General features: G+C 35.0%; 1 protein-coding gene across 1 annotated transcript; it reads left to right on the top strand.

Moving 5' to 3' along the window:
* Positions 1 to 445: 445 nt before the first annotated feature.
* LOC104074276 (dynein heavy chain 7, axonemal-like) lies at positions 446 to 23,333 on the top strand (the record flags this gene model as incomplete). The annotated part of the gene is made up of 12 exons (XM_009574347.1): positions 446 to 577; positions 4,579 to 4,734; positions 7,927 to 8,095; positions 10,591 to 10,717; positions 11,595 to 11,814; positions 12,433 to 12,543; positions 13,054 to 13,926; positions 14,780 to 15,009; positions 16,085 to 16,415; positions 20,042 to 20,388; positions 21,675 to 21,855; positions 23,148 to 23,333. Coding segments are annotated over exons 1-12 (3,063 nt in total), but the record flags the coding sequence as incomplete, so codon positions are not given.

The following is a 23,333-nucleotide window of genomic DNA, read 5'->3' as shown; positions in this document are numbered from 1 at the left end:
ATGCTTTTTTAGTTTTAGTGATTAAATTTATACAGTAATTTCCTATTTTATTACATATTTATATACGATATAATGTATATAAAATATATGTATTTTTCCATTATATAGATATGTGTACAGATATAAAAGGTAAGATAAAGTCCTTGTCTTTCAGTAGTTGCATGCTTCAGGCACAGGTGTTATGTTTCATTTTAAGTACTCTCAATTAAAAGCACTGCATTCTGAAACAAACCTATGAAATTACTTTTTAATCCTTTTAAAAATTGGTTGATAACCTTATCTTTTAAGTCATAGAACTTTGATTTTTCTATTTCCATTGGTTCTATTCTGTTTTTTCTTGCTTATTATAAATATATGACTTTCATATAAATTAAAATAGGGACCAGGATTTTGGGAACCCTGGGTGGAAACACTCAAATCAGCTCCTCCTATACCTCAAGATACGATGTTTAATGAAATAATTGTACCAACTCTGGATACTGTTCGATACATGGCATTGATGGAATTGTTGACAGTGCATCAAAAACCTTCTATATTTGTGGGGCCAACAGGAACTGGGAAAAGTACCTATATTACTGTAAGTACTTTCAATACTGACATTAGACATAGTTATAAAAGGGATAAGATGAGGAATCATTTGATAACTTTTTTTTTAAATGGAAAACGAGACATTAATTGTTGGATATTATGAAATGAAATTACGGGCAACTAAAAATGCAGTTGTGTAGCGAAAGGTAGTGGGTTTGGGATTTTGTTTCTTGTTTTCTTTGCACTTCCAGACAAAATTCTTAAGAAGCACCCAGATATCCACTGGAATAAGCGGCTAATAGAATCCAAACAGGACTATTCAGTTTGGTTCCTGTATTGATTTACGTTGCGTTGTGATTATAGATATACTTGGGATAGTCCACACAGACACTGATGCACAAAAGACTAAACCAATTAATAAGACATCCAGTCAGGATTGCTCAAAGCAACAAGAAAAGAAATGCATATGTCCTAGAGTTAGAAGCATCAAAAATGTGTGCTGCTGTTATTGTGGAAAAGTTTAGTAGATAAACTTTTCTAGTCAGATGCTACTATGGCAATTCCATGCACTGGAAAACAGGGAAGAACAATAATTTTGTTACTGAAAGAAATATGAAGGCAAAAAATTAATAGCAGTATAACCAAAGAATTATTTATAGAAAAAGGCTATAGTGGGAAAGGGAATTAGCTAGTCAAGATCTTCCCAGGCAGTTTTCTTTAGATAACCAGTTAGCTATATCTGGTCATTACAATGAAAAGCAGCTGCCCATTTCAAGAGAAATAAATTTTAAATCAAAACAATTGTGTGTCCTGTTTTATAGAATGCCAAATATTCTTTACCTGTCTTATCCTTGTCTTTGAGAGAAAATTAAAAAGAAGCACAAATAATAATGATAATCTAATTTGACTTTAGCTTTTGGCGGTACACAATTTCTGTTATTTCTGAAACAAAATCTTGGCAAAATACTAATACTTGATCTAGTTTTAGGATTTTAGTATTCTAAAATCCTAAAGGATATAATCTTCCTGTAGAAAGGAAAAAAAGGATAGTTTTTTTAGAATATAAAGAGTTAATCGTTTCAACATGAGTCTTTCATTTTCTAGGAAGTAGCAATGTCAACAATTGTTTAATATTTAAAGAAGTTATGTTATACATTGGTATCTCAAATCAGCCATCTTATCTAGACTAATGTTATATTGCATGTTTCTATATTTGACACACACAATACATTAAAAAAGACTATTAAGGTAGTAAAATAGAGAGTTCAGAAGCTAATAAGTTCTACCTTATACAATATATTTGACATCTCTTGTGCATTCCTTATGATATACTCTGGAATTGCATGGTCATACACTTTTTCCCCCCCTGTAGGATTCGATTCTTAACGCTATGGATATTAGTCTATTTACATTTTTTTTTAAAAGAAAAAAAGACTGTTTTATGTAGAACCTCTGCTACACTTGCAGAGCTTCAAAAACTTGCAGTAAATTCAGGAAAACCAGCAGCTTTGGGGGATGGATTCTGTCCCTGTCAGTGACAGAAGTCCTCTGTAACAGTAGACAAGTCACCTAAGTCAAACTTTTCACAGGCAATTATTGTGTTCCTCATTTTCAGGAGGGCTGATTTGAATCCATGGATTCTGATTTGCAGAAGTGCTGTTCTTAAAAAATCAAGTTGTTGTTATCTGAAGTTAGATATCTAACTGGATAATATTTTGCCCATTACCTTTCCATATCTTTGTACTGGTGTGTACCATAGAAAAGCTTGTTGGAAAATTATTAATTTTGTCTTTGAATATGATTTGAATTCTGTTCAATAAATAAGATGAGCACTGAAGAGAAAACAAGTCATTGACAGCTGTTTTAAGTTAGTGGTGTGTGTTTTTATATTGAAAGAGGCAAGATATACTTAGTTCTGAGTGTGCCTAATGATAGTCAAAACATATGATAGTAAGTAATAAAAACATTTAATGTAAGTAATGACTTAGTACAGCCAAATGCAATATATTTCTTAGAGCTTGTGAAATTCTAATCAAAGGGAATAATAGTATGAAAAACATTGTAACTTCAGGTATTAGAATAAGAGATCAAGACTAATGTTTGGGGTTTTTTTTCTTCCTCCCATGTCTACAAATACTATTTTTTCTGTCTAAAGGGATAAGTCAGACATTATAATTGAAAGCAGACTTTATTATCTTTTTGAAATTATTGAGTCATCATTATTTTGGGATAGAGTATTTCCTTTTTTTATCTTCAGTTACCAAGTGATGCTTTGTTCATTTTAATTTTGTCATGTGGTTATTAAAATAACAATATGGGTAATATAGAAAATTATTCTAATGGTCTTGATTAAAAATTTTAGAGAAATTTTAATTATTCAGGCAGATCTGACGGATACTGTGGATTAAATCCTGATACCATCAATCTTTTTGGGAGACTATTAAAGCCTGACAGGCAATGGAACTGTGCCAATAGAATGTTCATGTTGTTGAGGTTCACTTACGGAAATTTCCAAATTCAGCATTTTTCACTGGGTTCCATCTAGATCTGTGGGAAAGTATACTTTTGAGGCAAAAAGGGGATATGTGAGTGGAGATATGGCAAAGCCTTTATTGCATTTTTAACTGATGACATTCTCTAAATAAATCATAAGAGACAAGGAAGAAGCTGTTCCTCTGAGCAGCACAAAATTTATTTGTTCTTTTTTCCACTAGTATGTCTTTTTGTAGAGGATTTTGCCTCTGTTGATTGCTCCAGTGCAATCATCATTGAAGCCTGTGTAAACTCCATTGTTTTGCAGAAGGAGCAAAACTTGAAAGTTATGTAAGCAGATAAAATAAATTTGGCTTCATGGTCTTGAATCTGTTATCTTTCCTTCCTTTTGTGTGATAAAAATTAACTGTGAAGTTACTGACTAAGGATTATTTTGGTTTTAAGTTAGTTTTCTGAAAAAATTTTGAAGAAAATAAATATTAAGAAAATAAATTCTAAGACTGGAAGGAGATCTGTTCATAAAAGACTGTTCCTGGAACATTGATGTCAGAAATATAATAAAGCATAAATAAAACATTTGTTTATAAAGAAGAATATGACTAGTTTCTACTGCCCAGTTCATTTCTGGGGTGAGAGTTAGGAATGTGGTATTTCTTGGGAGTTCAGAACTGATCAAAAGAATAAAAGAAATATGGCCATTGAGTCACATTGCTCTATAGTTTCCATGAGTTGTCATTGTTATATTTTTGTGCAGGAGCTCAGATTTTTCCTTCAAGGATAGAGATTAAACATTTTTTTGCTGAAAAGACTATATGGTCTGGAAAGTCCCAACAGCTGTTGGCAGAGATTAGATTAGTCATTAGAGACATTACTTTATATGCAATAATGTTCTGTAGCAACTGCTGGAAGGATGGAAGAGTATTTTCCCTCTGTGGTTTTACTCACATGTGGGTAAGAAATGAGTCCCATTCAGTCTTATTTGAAATGCTGACTTTGATCCAGATTTCCCCCGGAGATTAAATTGCAGCTAACGTAAGGGACTTTGGAAGGTAGTTACCATTATAAAATACTACCAATCTTGATGGTAAAGCTTATCTTTAGATATTCTTGCTATGCCCTTCAAAGGAAATATTCCTGGAAACTCTTCAAAACTAGGCATAAATATTTGGTCCCGTAGATACTTTTGCAAATTTGTACAGGCAATATATATCAACTCTAATTAGTACTATGAAGTATTTTGTGTGCAAAATATTAACATGCTGAATTTATATAATACAATAGGTAGATTTTTTTTGAGAAAATGTGAAAATTTCTATATTGGAGGTAGAAATATTTCTCTCAAATTAAGTTTATTATGTTTTGAATTATTCAAGAATATTGGTTTATCTGATGAAATATGATTATTAGAGTTCTCTTAGAGATAAATTACTACTTTATAATTTTAAATGAAATAAAAATGGCACAAAAATGTCTATCTGATTGCTATTTGCTAAAGTGTTATAAAATTTGTTTATCTATGTATATAGTTTAACTTTCTCCTTTTCACAATCCTTCCAGAATTTTCTTTTAAATAATTTGAATAAAGAAGTCTACCAGCCACTGCTCATTAACTTTTCAGCACAAACTACAGCAGCTCAGACTCAGAATATTATAATGTCCAAGCTGGACAAAAGGAGAAGAGGAATTTTTGGACCTCCTCTTGGGAAAAGAATGGTAACTGATACATTTCTGTATGTAAATAAGTGTTTAAGTGCAAACAAATACGTAAATGCATTATTTTCTCAACTGATCACATCTGATATCAAGAAAGGATGCTCAATTTGAAACAAACTGTCAGAGTTCTAATTCCTCTAATTTAGATCCTCATGTTTCTCTTCTTTCTCCCTTCTCCCAGTAATATGCATCCTGTTTTAATCAACAGAAGAAAATGTGATATATGATGTGAATAACTATGAACAGCATTGTCATACTTTTCCCTCCATATTTTGTGATACTATCATTGAGATAAGAGTTCTGTATGGCTAAGCTTGTTGCTGACGACATAGCTCTTGACAGTATTGTGGTTTCAGAGTTTTATAGAAATCTCGAAGTGAGATCATGTAGGGTTTGTCACTTGTTCAAGGCCTGGGTCTCGTATGTTGTGGAGAAATTACAGAAGCTTGTTCAGCTCTTAGATTATTACCTCTTGTTGTTCATCTACATGAGCATCGGTGAACTGTGAAGAGAGATGTGGAATATATCAAAAGGGATTACAGACCTCTGGGGGCAAAGGAAAAGGACGTAGGAACCAAGGTGGTATTCTTCTTGATCCTTTACATAAAGGGAAAAGATAAGGTAGGAGTGGATGCAGACTGCCAGTCCAAGGGAAGTGATTACTCCTTTTTACTGAGTCCTTATTAAAATGGAATACTGTGTTAAGTTTTGGACCCTCCAGTACAGGAAGAATTTTGATAATTCAGGCAGATTAAATCACTAGTGGTGTATCCCAGGGGTTGATACTGGGGCCAATACTGTTTAACCTCTTCATTAAGGATTTGTATGCTGGGACAGAGTGCACCTTCAGCAAGTTCGTACAAAACTGGAAGGAGTGGCTGATACACCAGATGGTTGTGCTGGAGGCGATACTTTTGCTCTACTCGGCACTGGTGAAGCCACATCTCGAGTGCTTTGGACAGTTCTGGGCCTCCCCAGTACAAGAAAGACATAGACTTAGTGGAGTGAGTCCAGTGCAGGGCCACAAAGATGATTAAGAGACTGGAGCATCTTTCATATGAGGAGAGGCTGAGAGAGCTGGGACTGTTCAGCCTGGAGAAGATAAAGTGGCTCAGCAGGGATCTTATCAATGTGTATAAATACCTGATCAGAGAGGATGAAGAAGAGGGAGCAGACTGTTCTCTGTAGTGCCCACTGACATGTCAAGAGGCAATGGGAACAAATTGAAACACGTAAGATTCCATCTGAACACAAGAAAACGCTTTTTTATTGTGAGGTTGGTCAACAATGGAACAAGTTGCACTCAGAGGTTGTAGAGTCTCCATCCGTGGAGATAATCAAAACCTCACTGAACATGGTCTTTGACAGCCTGCTGTAGCTGACCTTGCTCAGGTAGGAGGGTTGGACTAGGTGATCTCAAGAGGTCTCTTCCAACCTAAACAATTATGTGAAATTGAGCAGAGGGCCACCAACATCACCAGGGGACTGGAACACAAGCCCTGTGAGGATAAACAGAGGGAACTTGGCTTGTTCAACCCAGAGAAGAGAAGGCTTTAGGAGGACCAAAAGCAGCTTCCCAGTACCTATGAAAAAGTTGTTAAGAAGATGAAGTCATGCTCTTCTTGGGGTGCATAACAGGAGAGCAAATGGTTGTAAATAGAAACAAGGGAGGTTCTGACTGGATATGAGGAAAAAGCAATTTGCTATGAGGGTAATTAAGCAGAGGAAACCAGCCCAGAGAGGCTATGGCATCTCTATCTGTGAAGGTTTTCAAGACCTGACTAGATAAAGTCCTCAGGAAGCTGGTATGAAATCAGTGTTGAGAAATCAGCTTTGAGCATGAGGTTGGACTAGATGAACTCCAGGGTTCCTTCCAACCTGGATAGTTCACTTGTTTTGGAAGCATTAAAGGAGATTTGAATCTTTTATGTTGTTATCACCAATGCCTGCCAAACCCTTCAAGATCAACGGAGCTCCAACTTGAATCAATGGCTCAATCAACTCTCTTCTGAGTACTCAGAAGCTTGAGAAGGATATTAGGGTAGACTTCTTTTTCTTTTTTTCTGCAGCAAGCAAATCCTTTTGCAAGGAGTTGCAATGAGACTGAAAAATGAAATCTAAGGAGTGTCCATTACCTCTGTTTTTTTTAAACCCAGATTAAGGAAAAATTTAGCTTTTAAGGAAAATTTAAAAATTATTATGTTTTAAAATGCAGTGATAGATGTGTATGATGCAATACTGGTAGTTTTAGGGTGCTTATAGACTTTTTGTATTTGCAGCCTTGGTTTTTTCTTATTTTCAGTATTTCCTAGCTATTATTTAATAAATGCTTGTTATCGAGAGCAAAATGTGTTAATGTTAGGAGTTCCTTAAGGAAGTACCATTTAAAGTTAGTGTTTTAAGGTCTTCCCCTGCCTCCCCCTCCAAGCTATTCTTTTAAGATGTATTTTAGCCCAGTCTTAAAAATGTAGAGATACTTTGAAGGGATAAATTTTGTCTTGATTTGTATTAGTCAAGAACATTTCAGTATGTTGCCCAAATTGCAGTGCTAAATAAGATACAAGGCTCATGATTTAACCTATCTTTCTTTTGACCAAATTTCTACTCTGTAACAGTTAGAGAATGAGAAGAAAAGGGGATAAAATGCATAAATGCGTTTCTAGAACTTGCATCAATTGCATTAGGTTAGTTGTGTGAAGATGTTTCCTGATCAGCAGTGGCCTATACTTCAGGAACAGCAGGGCCAAGAAAGATGTCTAATAGATTTAAAACCAGAACCATAGTCTCACTGAAGTTTGAGATTTTTGTGGGTCTTCATGACTCCATCTTTTTTTCCAAGAAAAGCCATGTAAGTAGCACAGTCAGGTTTAAATAGCAAGTATTAGTTTACCATCTTTCATTAAATACACTCAGAAATAAGACGAGAAGCACAGTTTTTCTCTTCTCTATAGGTATGTTTTGTAATGGCTTTAGAAAGGCACAAATACTTCTCAGGTTTAGATTTTTGTTTAACTCAGCAGCAACTCCATTAAGAGCTTACGGCCGCTTTTTAAAAGCATGTATTTATGTGTATTACTCCCACTAATTTTAATGGGAGTGAATTGATGTGCAGTGTTTCCAGAATCAAGCAAAATGGTGGCATATATTCAATAAAATAAATAAATGCAAAATCCTTTATGTTTTTCTTTTCAGGTTGTATTTGTAGATGATGTTAATATGCCAGCACGAGAGGTCTATGGTGCTCAACCGCCTGTTGAATTATTACGGCAGTGGTTAGATCACTGGAATTGGTATGACCTTAAAGACTGCTCAATGATTAAACTTGTAGATGTTCAGATTGTGTGTGCAATGGGACCATCAGGTAAGAGATGGGTCTTATATGCTTTTTTCTGTTTCTTTGGTTTCCAAAGGCTGAATGCTTATTGATGCATAGTTTTACAATTTGGGTCTTTATGGCTAGGGGTAGGACTCAAGAAACCCTTTGCTGCAGGAAACATGAACAGCAGTCATAGCAGAGTGGCTGAGGAGCAGCAGAGAGACTATACAAGCCTGCCAGGAAGCAATATTGCTTTTCAGGAAGACAAGAATGTGTCTACAAGTATTTATGAAATCCCTTTGGTCTAATGAGACCCTCCATTGGCCTTCAGTCAATTTTATTCTTCTTCAAAACTTTTCTAAATAGCACTAAGTGATGTTCTTAAGCACATAAACCTTCCTTTATTTGGCCAAAAAAAGTAAAGCATATGATGTAAAGAGGTCATTATATTTCTGATAACCTGCATACACATTGACTATATAAGCTATTTAGTTAAAAAAAGTAAGTCATATTTTATCAGTTAAAATGAGGAATTAATGTTTCTTTGATGCTGTTGTGTTTGCTTCTAAAGAATCTATACAATCTATTTCCTAGGAATCATGTAACAGAATTTCTTTTCACAGAATTGTTCACAGCGTTGTCTCTAATATACCACCGAACCAGTTTGTCATAGCTGAGTACATTTAGAGTGTTCAATCAGGCTGTGACTGGCGTTTTCCTTCTCTTTTCTGCTTCAGCCTCCCTGGACTTTCCTTCTTGTTTTTGTAGAGTTGTTTACACACAAAAACACACACACAAACATGCCAGTGAACCTTCTCCGCTGATACTACTTTTGCATTTGGGACAGTGATGCATGCCCGTGGGAATAGGGGTCCACTGCTGTTTCACCTATCTGGTTTCCTAAAGAAGCAAAACTGCTTCTTGCAGTCATTTTAAATTGGAGGCAGTGTTCATTCACAGTTCAAAGCACTGATCTAAGTATCAGTCTGTGGAATGACTAAGAAGAAGGAAACTAAAAGAATTTAAAAATTTTACATCTTCATTTTTCCTAAAGCTTAGGTGAAGTCATGACTTGTACTGTGTTCTGGCATAACTTAATTTTACAGGGTTTTTTTTGTTGTTTTGTTTTGTTTTTTAGAAATAGCCAAATCCTGGAGGTGCATTTTCTGTGAAGCATCCCTTCATGCTATGTTTCTGTTCCAGGGTGATAGTGTAGAAGTAACTTTCAACTGCTCTGAAATTGGGTCAAATTTTCCTTTCCCAGGAGAAGTTTGTAGCCAATTTTGTTCCAGTACTCTTCTGGTTGAATGTTGAAAAATGGACTGATCAAATGTACAAGTTATGGCCCTAATTATTTGTGTCAAACATCACAACTGAGCTTCAGAATGAAGAATTTATATTACTATCTTTGTAGAGGGAGCTACTTCCAGAACTCATATTCTCCTTTTCAGCCTGCGTTTATTTTTTTTTCCTCCTAATAAGAAATGAAAATGTGAAATCTGTACGTGTATATAGTGCTATTGAAGCAAATATAAAGCTATTTAAAGAACATTTAAAGACACTTTGTTAAAGTTAGGTTTAAAATTTATATTAGGAAAGGATTATCTTTTGGGTAAAAATAATATTTATATCCCAATAGCTTGTGTAATTTTGCCATCAATGCACATGTAAGCATTGTAAACTGTTGTGTCTGAGAGATGACCTTAGTTGGGGTAGAAGGAAGTAGGATGAATAACTGGCCTATTTAGCATAAAATACTGAGATTCCTCAGCAGATACTAGTAATGCATACACTGTTAAATACAGGCAATCACTAGTTCTGCTTGCAGTCTCAAGTGGCTGAATGTGAGACAGCTCCAGGCCAGGAGTCTTTTAGTTTCATTAGTGCAGGGTCCTGCCTGAGCTACAAAGTCACGTGTTTTAAAAAAACTTACCATACTAATTTGGTTGTCCTTAGCTATGCTTCTGGTGTTAGGGATGGTAGATTCCCCACTTTTTTCTGATTTGCTGCTGTAAGAAGGTTGAACACACCGTGCAGCAGCTTAACCCTGAATTCCAAACAGAAGGAGCAAGTATCCAATAAATTTCAGTTTTACGTCCCCTTATTTCCATACATAGCTTCATTGCCCAAATCACAATCTAGTCATAAAAACTACTAACTCTAGAACTGGGATAAAATTTAAATTGAATGAAGTATACAGCATTACTTGTAGAGGCTTCTTTCATTGGGATGCTTTGAAAATCAAGAACATAGGTTTGGAGTTTATAATAAAAGTTTTCTTTTATAACAGAAGCATAGGTAAAATAGTGTCAGATCTATCTATCTGTAACCTGATGATTTCGATCTGTATTTTACACAGGAGAAGAGATTTACACTGAACTGCATGTTGCTTTCATTAGGTTTATGACAAGGTGTGGTACTTTTCAATGTGAGCCTGCTAGGTGAATCAAAGATGAATATTAGAAAAAACTTGCTAGGCTTTTACTGTTTTATTTTAAATTTTTCTGTTAGTTGTAGTATTAATGCTTTCTAATATTTAGGCGGTGGTCGAAACCCAGTAACACCACGATTCTTGCGACACTTCAATACAGTTACTATTAATGAGTTTGATGACGAATCCATGTACACAATTTTTTCTAGAATCTTAGACTGGCATCTAACAGTATGGTAAGTGACCTTTATGTATTGGAAAAATCAAAGTCGGTGTTTAAATTATGGTACTAGGAAATCTCCAAGATATGTTTGTAGGACACTGCTCTTGAAAAGAAATTATAATCTTTTATATCCTGTGCCTTTTGAGTTACTCATCACTCTACAGAAGTAGGGCTCATCTTAAAATAATCCAATGGTAAAGTTCTTGTTCTGAAGTCTCCAACAGAGGTTTAGATTAGCTGAGGCTAATTCAGTTAGGTGAGATATTTCTGTATTACAGTATTCTTTGATGTGTAATAAATAAAAATAGAATTCGGTTAGTCATTATTCAAAGAATAGAACTGGAAACTGCTCTTAAATTCCCTGTGGTTTGAGAAGGCTTACTTTCTTTGGCCTTTCACCACTGCATAATTTTTAATTCCATTATTAGGAGTGGACTTCAACTTTCATTGTCTATCCATTCTGACAGCTAAGCCCCAAAAGATGCTCGTATCCTGTTTCTAGACCAAGTTTGTGATTTGACAGCTTCTAACCCTTTGAGGGAGAGAGAGGTCCCAGAAGACAGCAAGGGCTATTTGACCTGACTTCCCTGTTGCTGTTGTTAGTCATAAAAATGAGGGGGGGAAAGGGTATAATTAGCTGTCTAACATAGCCAAATTTGTCAGCATGTTCCACAATTGCTAGATTGATTTGCAGAGTTAATCTGTTAATCCAGCGAGAGAACTAAGATTTGTAAAACTGCCTGTGAGGAAGTATAATCACAGAACTTAAAAATTGGCATGAACTTACAAGTAAATCAGTGTACATACACAATATTATTTATTAATTCACATGCTAGTATGATGGAATTATGAAAATCATTCTGTTCTTACCACCTTTTATAACTTGCCAGTTATAGCTTTCCATCACAATATGTGGAACTGACTCCGCAAATTATTAATGGAACCATGCATATGTATAAAGAAGCTATGAAGAATCTGCTTCCTACCCCAGCCAAATCTCACTATTTGTTCAATCTCCGTGACTTTTCACGTGTTATTCAAGGTGTTTGTCTGTCAAGGCCTGAAACAACAGAATCTGCAGAAATGATAAAACATCTCTGGGTTCATGAGGTAAATCACCTAATACTAAGAAATTATATTTATTATAAATAAGAAAAAGATGTGGATTTGTGTATTAATCTTTTTGTAATGCTATCTCCTATTGGCTAAGCGGTAAATTGGTATCACACTCATGAGAAGGGATTTTGTATACTGTATGGGCAGAGGAAATCAAACTTTTTCAAAGTATGAATCATATCTTTGTAGACAAGTTGATTGTTGATACCTTCACTTTCATGTGATTATGTAGTCTCTGTTTGCTGCTTTGAATGCCTGCGCAGTCCTTTCCGTTCTTCTCTCCTTCCTCCAAAAAACCCAAATCAACAGTGAGAAGAAGAGCAAGTAGTCCTGGGTCACTGGAAATTTTGAATGATTTTAAGTTTGGTCCCTACTTTTTTTTTTTTTTTACTTCTGGGCTTCCTTTAGAAGAAATTCTTAAGCTTATTGTCTTCAGCAAATGCTTCCTGTCTTTCAGTCATAATAGGATAGACACACTGAAAGAGCTCAAGTGAAACCTCCCTTTTAAAAACAAGAGGAAAAAGCCCCATATAGGTGATATCTGCTCTTTGGTTTTTTTCCTGGATTAAAAGAAAGCAAGGTCATTGATAATTGTGCTTTTTAAATATTTAGCTATGGTTCGTAGAATCAAATCAGCATAAAGTGACCATGGAAGACATCTTTGGTGATCATCTAGTCCATCGTCCTTCTCCAAAGCAGGATTACGTAAAGAAAGGAACAACAGTAACTTCTGAAGTGTTTTTTTCTAAAAATTTCTTACAGTTCTCGAAGGATGAGGGATGTTCCAACTTCAGGCAATCTATTCATGTTCTTCACTATCTTTTTCATTAAAAACATTTTCTAATATCCAGCTACAGTCTTCTTTCTTGAAATACAAACCCATAACTTGTCCTATCTAGCTGTAGTGGAAAGACCAATATGTTCCCTTCCTCTTTGCAGCAGCCTTTTATGCATTTATGTCATAACGCTTATAAATATATATATATGTGTATATGCATGTGTGTATATGTATTTCCGTATGAATTTTCTCTTTAATTCAGAAGCAATATTACTGGGCTCAACTGTTCAAATTAATTCTAAATATCTATTTTGGTTTTTTTCTATGTAGTGAAGTTTAAGTTAGTTCATATTTTGAAGCCTTTTTCAGAATTGTATTTGTTTTATCTTGTTTAAAAGAAGTATAAATTCAAGAGCAGAAGCAACTATTAAAATAATTACATTTTTATTATACAGGTTCTTAGAGTGTATTATGATCGCTTGGTGGATAATCCTGACCGGGCTTGGCTTGTTGGATTTATCCAAGAAGTAGTGAAAAATGACTTACATGAAGACTTTCATGAACTTTTCCAGAATCTGGACTTCGACAATGATGGCAGAGTAGAAGAAGATGACTTACGTAGCTTAATGTTTTGTGATTTTCATGACCCTAAGAGAGAGGACACTAAATACAGGGAGATTGGTGATGTGGATCAATTGAGATTAGTTGTAGAGAGTCATCTTGAAGAGTTTAATAACATGAGCAAAAAGCCAATGCAGCTTGTCTTGTTCCGATTTGCTGTAGAACATATTTGTAGAATTTCCCGTATTCTGAAACAGCCTCGCAGCCATGCCCTCCTTGTTGGTGTTGGAGGTAGTGGTCGACAATCTCTTACTCGATTAGCAGCCCATATGGCTGAATACAACCTTTTTCAGGTTGAAATAACTAAAAGTTATGGTATCAATGAGTGGCATAAAGACTTAAAAGTCATACTAAGAAAATCTACTGAAGGGGAAATGCAGGGAGTTTTCTTGTTCACAGATACACAGATTAAAAAGGAGTCATTCTTAGAAGACATTAACAACTTACTAAATGCAGGTGAAGTGCCAAACCTCTTTGCAGTAGATGAGAAGCAAGAAATTTGTGAACAAATGCGTCAAGTAGATCGCCAACGGGACAGGACAAAACAGACAGATGGCAGTCCTATAGCTCTTTTTAACATGTTTGTTGATCGCTGTCGAAATCAGCTTCATATAGTACTGGCAATGAGTCCCATTGGAGATGCTTTCCGTAAACGCCTTCGTAAATTTCCAGCTCTTGTCAACTGCTGCACACTAGACTGGTTTCAGGTAAAAACAAAATTTTTGTTGGGCTTGTTATTCTAATGGAAATGCAATAGAAACATGACTTCAACCCTTTTTGTAGCAAGTAATTCTCTTTGGTCAAGTTAGCAGTGAAAAATACCTTGAATTTTCTTAGTGTCGTGTTTTAAATTGTTTATCGCTCTGACTGTAATAAAGGCCAGTATAGGCTGAATGCAAAATCATCAAGAAAATAACTGACTGTGGTATAAAAGTATAATTGAATGAACATAGTACTGCAGACATTACAGATTTAAATATGTAGTATTTTCTTCTATTACCAGGACTACCAGAATCTAGATTGCCAAAAAAGTTTGAAACTGAAATACCTGTCAAAAATACAGACATCTTTTGATGCAGAACACCAGATTTTTCCCCACTACTCTGCAATAAAACTATATTCTATCTGACTGTTACATGCAAAAGACGTTAGACAGAATATTTAAGATGTAGAATTTAATCATATAAAGAATCTGAGGAACTTAAATTTCATCAAGTTTTAAAATGTGGTACTGTATCTTTAAAGGTTATTTTGAAGAGGAAGAGCAGAGACAGTCACACACATCTATGGACATACTGAAAAATGCAAAATTTTCCTTTCAGTAACAGTATTTCTAATGGATGAAATAAGACAGTGAGCTTGAACTGAATCCCTAAGTAGTTTGGTTCTTTCCAGTTCTGTTATTGTCCTGTTTGATGATCTTTTCGTCATGAAATCATTTCTCTGTGCCTCAGTCTCTTTATCTATGAAATGGGGTGAAGATACTTTTTTGAAAAATGTTTTGAGATTTATGAGTGTGAAGTACTGAATAAGAGAAAAATCTTTACTAATTTGTTTTAGACATGGCCTGAAGATGCATTAGAAGCTGTTGCCTCTCGCTTCTTGGAAGATGTTGAAATGTCGAAACAAACTCGAAGTGGGTGTATTGATATGTGTAAAAGCTTTCATACGTCTACCATTGTTTTATCTGACTTATACCATGCAGAGCTTCAAAGACACAACTATGTTACACCTACTTCATACTTGGAATTGATCTTCACTTTTAAAAGTCTACTTGAAAAGAAACGCACGTAAGGATTTATAACGTGACCTTTTCTAGAGGAACCCGAGTTCACCATATTATTTTCTATCTCATATAGCTAATCTGAACAAAACAAGTGAATTGTTTTTAGTTAATTTAAATTGACAGAATGGTAGGTGGATAAAATGTACTCTTAGGACACATGCTTGCTTATTGGACAAAAGGTCTGACTTGATGCTTTATACTTGCATTACACCACTTCTGATATTCCTGGTGATGTTGCTATATGTTGATTATGTATATTATGCTACCAGAGTAATTAATGCAGCCTGCTTACTCTGTGGCTCTCTGGAGGATGTAGGGAAGGTGACATCTGAGAAACCACCTTCCAAGTTGCTGGGTGCCATTGGCTTGCTAGCAGGGTTCAGCTGTGCTGTGCCTGGGCAGAAAGGACATCTGTATGCATGTGCATATCTGTTCTATTCTCATGGCTGGTGAGGGAAAGTTCCTTTTTCTTTCCTTCTCGTTGATAAGACACTACTATAACAATTAAGACAAGTGCTTAATTTGATAAACAGGCTGTGTGAAACACTGCATGCAGCAAGGAATTCCGGGAATAAAGGAATACAGTTTTGAATGTAGTGATCCAATGCCTTTGGAATTCCTTGATTCTGACACTGTTGGCTGTCCCCAGAGCCATTCACATTCTGCTGCTAAAATTATTATCCCAATTATATTAATCCTATTTCAACCTCACCTCAACTAATAATTTTCATAAGCGTATCCCCATCTTTTCCCTCTCCTTTTCTTGTCTGTTACTACTGTGCCATCTTGATTTTGTAGCTCCTGTCAACAAAGAGGCAGAAGATTAACAATCACTTATTTATCTATAAGTGATCACCTATTTATCTATATCCCACTCTCTGAGTATACATGATAGAATACTTAGACTATGGCCCAAGTAATCCCTGCTATGTTTACTATTTGTTGAGCAAATAAAACAAGATTGGCAGATCATTTGATTATTCAGAGTAGTGAGAAATTTGGGGAATGGATCCCAATGAATGAAGTGATCAAGAACTGATAAAATAATATCTTTATAATAAAGTACTATTTATTTTCAGTAAGGTGATGAAAAGGAAAAGAAGATATGAAGTTGGCTTGGAGAAACTGAACTCTGCTGCATCTCAAGTAGCCTTGATGCAGTCTGAGCTGGAGGCTCTGCAACCTCAGTTACGGGAAGCCAGCAAGCAGGTTGATGAGATGATGGTTGTTATTGAAAAAGAATCTTTGGAAGTAGCCAAAACTGAAAAAGTCGTGAAAGCTGATGAAGCAGTGGCAAATGAGCAGGCTATGGCTGCAAAAGCCATCAAAGATGAATGTGATGCTGACTTAGCACAAGCCATGCCTTGTTTAGAAAGTGCTCTGGCTGCCCTTGACACTCTCACTGCGCAGGTATGGCTAACAATGCATATTTACACACTGGAGAGGTATTCAGATGTACAAAAGCATGGAATATCTGCCTTTTCAGATTTTACATTATACTTACACAGTTTTATAACTTAGAAACTTCTTGAAATCTTTCAGTTTTAAAAAGCAAAATGTTACTCTCTCTTTATTTTCTAGTGAAAAAGCTGTAACGCTGAATTTTTATGGACTACAAGATCAAATATTATTCTAGACTTTTCAAAATTCATAGTTACAAAAATATTTTGACTCAACAATTGAGAAGTTAGAAAACATATGCTTTTTATTTTCTTATTCAGAACCTGCCAGCCGGTCATCTAATCTTTTTATATCCAGTTTTTCAGCATCTAGAAATTGAGACTGAAATTCTATGTTTCCCCATGTTAAGGGACCACTCTTTGTAAGAGTATGACAATGGAGGCAACCACCTTTGGTTTTATGGATATTGAGGTTTTCTTTGCCTGGATAGTGTTTTGCTCATGGTGGGATGAAAGGAAGTCTCTCAGATTGTAAGAGTGAGGACAGACTATATGCTCCAGCTATTGTTGCTGAAAACAAGATTTCAAAAAACTTTCAAGGAAACCTTCTTAGATAGAAAGCAGATGGTTTGTTATCTACAGCTGTTGCTTGGTATCAAAAGTTTTAGATTCTGGCATTGTCAGATCATTGACATGCTTTGTGAAAATAGTAGCTGGCTACGTCGTCACTTCAAGGCAATTGCATTATACTTGTGAATAACAAGACAAGAACGAGGCTTTGAAGGCTGGTGAAGTAATACTTCAACTACTGTCAATGCTTAGTGTATCCAAGCAGGGAGTATTATAATACAAGGGGGGGGGAGGGGGGGAAATAGAGTAGGAACTTCCAAAGGAAAAAAACCAGAGTGTTTTTTTCTCAAAATACAGTTAAATAGCATGATGAACACAAAAAAAATCTGTGTATAGGAGAGCTTAGAGTATCTGTACAGGACTTTTGGTTTTGATTCACCCTTCACCCTGGCCACCACTGATGGAAAGCAGAGCAGGACACATATTTATGTGCCCATAAATCTATGTACATAAATGTGCAGATTAAGTGCTTTGTTTGGAGAAACAGACCTATACATAATTCAGTACTGCTGAAATGATTATCTACAGTCAAAAGGAACTGTGTACCTCATGTGGCTCATTGTTCAGCAAAGATTAGAAAAAGTATAACAATTTAAAGCGTTATTTTGCTGTTGACATCTAAGTTTTGTAGCAATACACATATGAAGACACTGAAATTTAGAACTAGGAAGGGACCTCTGGAAGTCATCTTCTTCCACTTGTAATCTGTTCCACTTTACACATTTATCATTAAGAAGATTTTCCTGGTGTTTAACGTTAATCTTACTCATTACAACTTAACCTGTTTTCTGTTCTGCTCACTGTGGACATGGTTCTTTATCTTTTATGCAGTTAAAGACTGTACTGATTGATCTCACCACTTCCAGTTTTCTTTTCTGTAAGCTAAGTAATCACTATTCTTTTAGTCTTTTCTTATAAATCAAATCAGCTTTTCTGGTTATTCTTTCTGGACCTTCTCCATACGTTCATTTCACATGCATTGCCCAAAGTTGAATACAGTATTTCAGCTGTAGTTTTGCTAAATTCTGTGTAGAGTAGAGGAGGATTATTGACATGTGTAGTTTGTCATTCATGCGAACAGCTGTATCGTTTCCTGAAAATCACTATTACACAATCATTGCTTTCCCTTTCTTTTTTTTGTCTTTTTGTAGTAGTTCTACTATACTTTTCAATTTCTGCAACTTATTAAGATATTTTTTTCCTGTTCTCTACTCCAATGTATTTGCATTTACTCTCAACTTTCTATCAATTGGAAATCTAATAAACTCTCTCTTTTTTCCATCATTCATTTCAGTAATGAAAATATTGCATAGGTCTGGACCTGTGTGACCTCAGTCAAATCTTTGCTGTGTTTTGACAATGTTGTCAATTGTGCTAGTCACCTACTCACAGTTAACCCTTTAGAGACATCAGATGCAAAGAGCGTTAACATTTTGACTCTGTGTCATTTACTCGTATCTCACCCTTTTCACTAAGTACCTAGCCAGCACTTTTCTTGCTTTTCTTGCTATTACTGTAGTTACAGATTTTTTCTTGTTACACTTCATATTGCTTTTAATTGCAGCTGAGTTTGAGTTTAGCCTTTGAGTTTAGCCTGCTTACAACCCATGGTTGTGCTGAGTTAATTTGTATTTGTCCTTAATTTTGTTCCCTGGAATGGCTGGCTAACTTTGGTTGTTCTTCCTTCCCTGCAGATCCCATCACCCAGTTTTCTGACTGCCTCATTGAAATTCCCTGGCTTTATTCACCTGCTCTTGTTTCCTTCTCCTGAACACTTGTGTGGTTGCAATTTTTGGTTGGGTTTTTGTTTTGTTTTGTGTTTTTTTTTTTTAAAAAAGCATGTAGCTCCAGGAACCATAGGTCACAGTTTCAAGGAAATAATTATGGGGGTTTTTTTCATCCAGTCGTAACATTTCTCTGGTTTCTGTGGCACAAATGAACTTTCCCAGAACTCAAAAGATATCTCTTTCTATCCAAATTGCCAAGGTTTTAGACCTCAAAGAAACCATGGGCAAGCTCTCAAAATCTAACACTAATTGGGAAAATAAACATGAGAATCTAGAAATCCTTTAATTTATTGGAGTATGTATTCTCTGAGCAAAGCTCTTAGAAAGAATATTTGAATTACCATGGAGAGTTATTCTTTGGGAAGAGTAAGAGAGATTATTTTCCATAAATCTTTAGTTTACAAACCTCTTGCTTAATTAGTTGTACTTATATGTGTAGAAGTGTTTCATTCTTTTATATTATTATTCTATATTTGCAGTTAAAACTTTGCTTATTCATTTCCTGCTATTTCTTATAATGTCAGTACTTCTTACCCAATAGTTTTCTTCCTTTTAGTTGCCTCTTCCCTCCTTCAGCTCAGTCTGGGAGTTTAATAACTGACCAGAATACTAATTGATTTATTTTCTGTACTTGGAGAGCATAGATCTTTAGTTCTTGGTTGAAGGCCACTTTTACCTTATGTTGTTTTAAATCTACTAATCCACTGCTGATGTGATCCTGTAAGCTTGGAAGAATTGCATTAAGAGCCTGAACTGAAGGGTAGAGCATAACACTGGAACATCTGAACTCAGTAACTGAGGTGCAATGCCCACTACTGAATTAGGAACAGAAAAAGTACAACTAAAAATGAGTTACAGATAAGTTAAGTTTTTGTCTCCTCTGAACTGATTGTTGACTAGATTTCAGATATTTTTGTTTAGATGTCAGTGTTAGTTTAGCCTGTGTAATACCTTAAAGAAAGGACTAGAAAGAATGAAAAAAATGAAATAAGAATTTTGCAAAAAGAAAATTTTTTATATATATATGAATGGACTATGCAGGCTTGTGCTATGAACTTGAGATCATAGTGTATTTAAAATTATCAAGAGTGAGAATAGCAAATATATATGGAAAAATACTATCTTGACATAAAAAGGGTTATTATTTCTATTGTAATAGAAGAATTAATCCACCTGTGTTCAGAGCTCTAAAAGATGTTTTTTTAATTATTATTTTAAGGATATTACAGTGGTTAAGTCCATGAAGAGTCCTCCTGCTGGTGTCAAGCTTGTAATGGAAGCTATATGCATCCTTAAAGGCATCAAAGCAGATAGGATTCCAGATCCAACAGGTTCTGGAAAAAAAATTGAGGATTTCTGGGGTCCTGCTAAGAGACTTCTGGGTGACATAAGATTTCTTCAGTCTCTGCATGAATATGACAAGGATAACATTCCCCCAGCTTACATGGCTGTCATAAGAAAACAGTATCTTACAAATTCTGAGTTTGTACCAGACAAGATTCGAAATGCTTCCACGGCAGCAGAGGGTCTGTGCAAATGGGTCATAGCCATGGAGTTTTATGATACGTAAGTACGTATAAAAATAAATAAAAGGTTAAAATAAATTTGATTAAAGAGATCAATTTATTTTAACACCAAGAAAGATGCGAAATTACTTCTTTTTAATGTGAAACTTCTGCTAACAAGCAGTCATAGAGATTCATTCATGTAAGATACCTGATGTTAAGGTGTAGAGCCTGGTTTTCAGTTCTGAATTTTTCTAGGAAGGCATGGGAGCAACAATATGTTCAGTTAGCAAATAAAGTTAACTTCTTTTTAGAGTGTTGCACAAAATAGAGGCATTATCGAAATGTCTTTGGAAGTTTCTGACAGTCACATCAAAGCCGAAGGATATTTTTTGTTACACATTGTGTTTGATGTACTGAAAAAGTATGCTTATTTTTTAATAATATTTCCTCATTTGAAGCATCTGGAACTCACATTTAACAATAAATCAGCACTGGGTGGCTAAGGTCAACTTGCAGTTTGAAAGTTGAGTCATGGTGAGTAGTGCATGTCTTCATTTGAGCAGATATTTTGTTAGTTGACTGAAAGATTAGTAAATGCATACTTGGTAGAGTTCTCAATTTGAGAACAACTTTTAACATTGGAAATATCAATTGTTAGAGAGAAAATTAACTAAGAGGTGGACTTTAAAGGAGATCTGCAACTTACACCAGTAGGCGAGGGGATTCATTAATTATGAGGCTAATACTTGTGAAATACTGTTTCAGTTGAGCATAGGGGCATTCTAGCATATTTTCTTGCTTGTTTTTGGAAAGATAAACAATATGTTTTCAGTTATGTGTTACTTCCAATATTCTCCTCACAAAAATATCTGTGTAAAAGATTGAAATCCTCAAAACTGGAAAATAGATCCTTGGATGTGAAAAGCTGTTAATTATTTCTTTTATTTTGTGTACACAGTTGGCTGCATGTGTGTGCACAGTGTCTGTGAGTGTTACTTAATATATAAGATTATCTGTGTGTTTCTAATGGTACAAATCCATAATGGATTCTAAATTGTGATCAAATGGGACACACAGTTTGGAATCATAACCCTTTTTGCTTTAAATTGTTACCTGTTATTACAGAAAAATATGCAGAAACTGCATAAATCAGTCAGTATCAGTACAGAAACAAGTCATGAAGTAAAAACCGATTGTCTTTAGATATTATCAAATTATAAAACAGAATATTGCATGAGTTGCTGAGGTTTCCCTTCATCTTTCCTGTGTTCATTTTTTTAAATAGTAGCCTTAGAGTGAGGGTGTATCTTTCAGATGTTTAATTTATTCTTTGACTTTATTTAGAGTGACAAAAAATGTTGCACCCAAAAAGCTAAAGTTGAATCAAGCTGAAGGAAAATTAAAGATTGCTATGGATGGTCTAAGAAAGAAACAAGCAGACCTGAGGGAGGTTCAAGATAAATTGGCTGTACTCCAACAGACACTAGAATCCAAGAAACAGGAGAAGGCTGACTTAGAAAAACAGGTATATGATGCAAAAGATGAAGTATTGTTCTACTGATATCTAGAAAAGTTATTTAAAATTTGTTTCTTTGTCAAATGGTATTTTTCCTTTTGACTGCTAATATGTCGAACAAGTTGTACTTTTAGATAACCATCTTTTTATTCTGGTGTAATGGTCTTGAAGTTATAAGTGGGCAAAGCATGGGGAATAAATGCTTTAAAGTAATAGAAAATGTAGATGTTATGAATTTAAAAACTGATATCCCTTTCCTACATCCTCACTCATATCTGCTTTCTTATGAGAAGATAAATTTTCAATGACTGTAGTAAGAGTTGGATTCATCCATTAACTTGCAAGTCAGTACATTTAAAGTTTTGAAAGTTTATTTATGCCTTCTGTGCTAATACAATTTTGAGAATGTTTTTGGTAAACTCTGTTCCTGACTGCTAAATAGCTGTTATGTGTGGAGCAATAGGCAACATTTAGAAGACTGCATTATTTTTTTTTTTTTAAGGTTTGCAGTACATCATCTTGAGCTTTTTTTACAAAAATAGTATCGGAATTTGAAATGGAGTCTTAATTCCTGTCTGTAGTTAAACTCAGCTTTTTGTGTGTTTCTTCTGCATCCTGATACGGTTTGGAAGTAGAAGGGAGGGATAAACTAAACAAGCAGTTTGTTACTGTGGTGTAAATTGGCTGCTATGGTTACCAGAGGGGAGAGAGGGTTGTAACAGAAGGAAGAGTTGGCATAATTTTCCTCCTATCCCGTGGCTGAAATGTGTCTCTACTAGATAGTAAAGAATTCTAACAGAGCTGGATTAAATTCCTGTTAAATCATATTTTTTTGTTAGATAATAAGCATGCCTGGAAAGATGGATTAGTTAAAAACTGACAACAGAAATGCAGACTATGTATTCATAAGGATTTTTTTTTGCAGAAAAGAATGTACCTACTTTTATGAGACAGTGATCTCTTTAAGGTCTTTTTGTATCTCTTATGACATGTAGATAATTTCCTTGACTATTAATATTTTCCATATTGCATGCAGAGCTATTTTGAATTGCATGTTTTATACTGGTCTTCTTCCTTTATTTGGATGAAAATGTAACTGAATAGACTTTACTGTGCTGGTACTGAGATTGTTTTTGTTCTTCAAACATTTCCATTATAATAAGAAGGTGTTTTCTTTCTATTTGATGAAATTACTTAAGAAAACATCTGCACTGGAAAATAATTCTTGAATGCTTTTAATATTTGTAAAATGCTTTTAAAGTGATCATGTAATATAATCAGCAATTTTTTTTTATTCTGAGGTTGACTTATGCAGCAAAAAACTACAGCGAGCAGAACAATTGATTGGTGGCCTTGGGGGTGAGAAAACTCGCTGGCATGAGACTGCTTTGGAGCTGGGAAGGCAGTACATCAATTTGACTGGAGATATACTTATTTCATCAGGAATTGTAGCTTACCTAGGAGCCTTTACATCCAGCTACAGACAA

This window comes from Fulmarus glacialis, unplaced genomic scaffold (genome assembly GCF_000690835.1).
Source record: "Fulmarus glacialis isolate BGI_N327 unplaced genomic scaffold, ASM69083v1 scaffold13920, whole genome shotgun sequence".
NCBI classification, from domain to species: domain Eukaryota; kingdom Metazoa; phylum Chordata; class Aves; order Procellariiformes; family Procellariidae; genus Fulmarus; species Fulmarus glacialis.
This window is presented reverse-complemented; position numbering and strand designations above follow the sequence as displayed.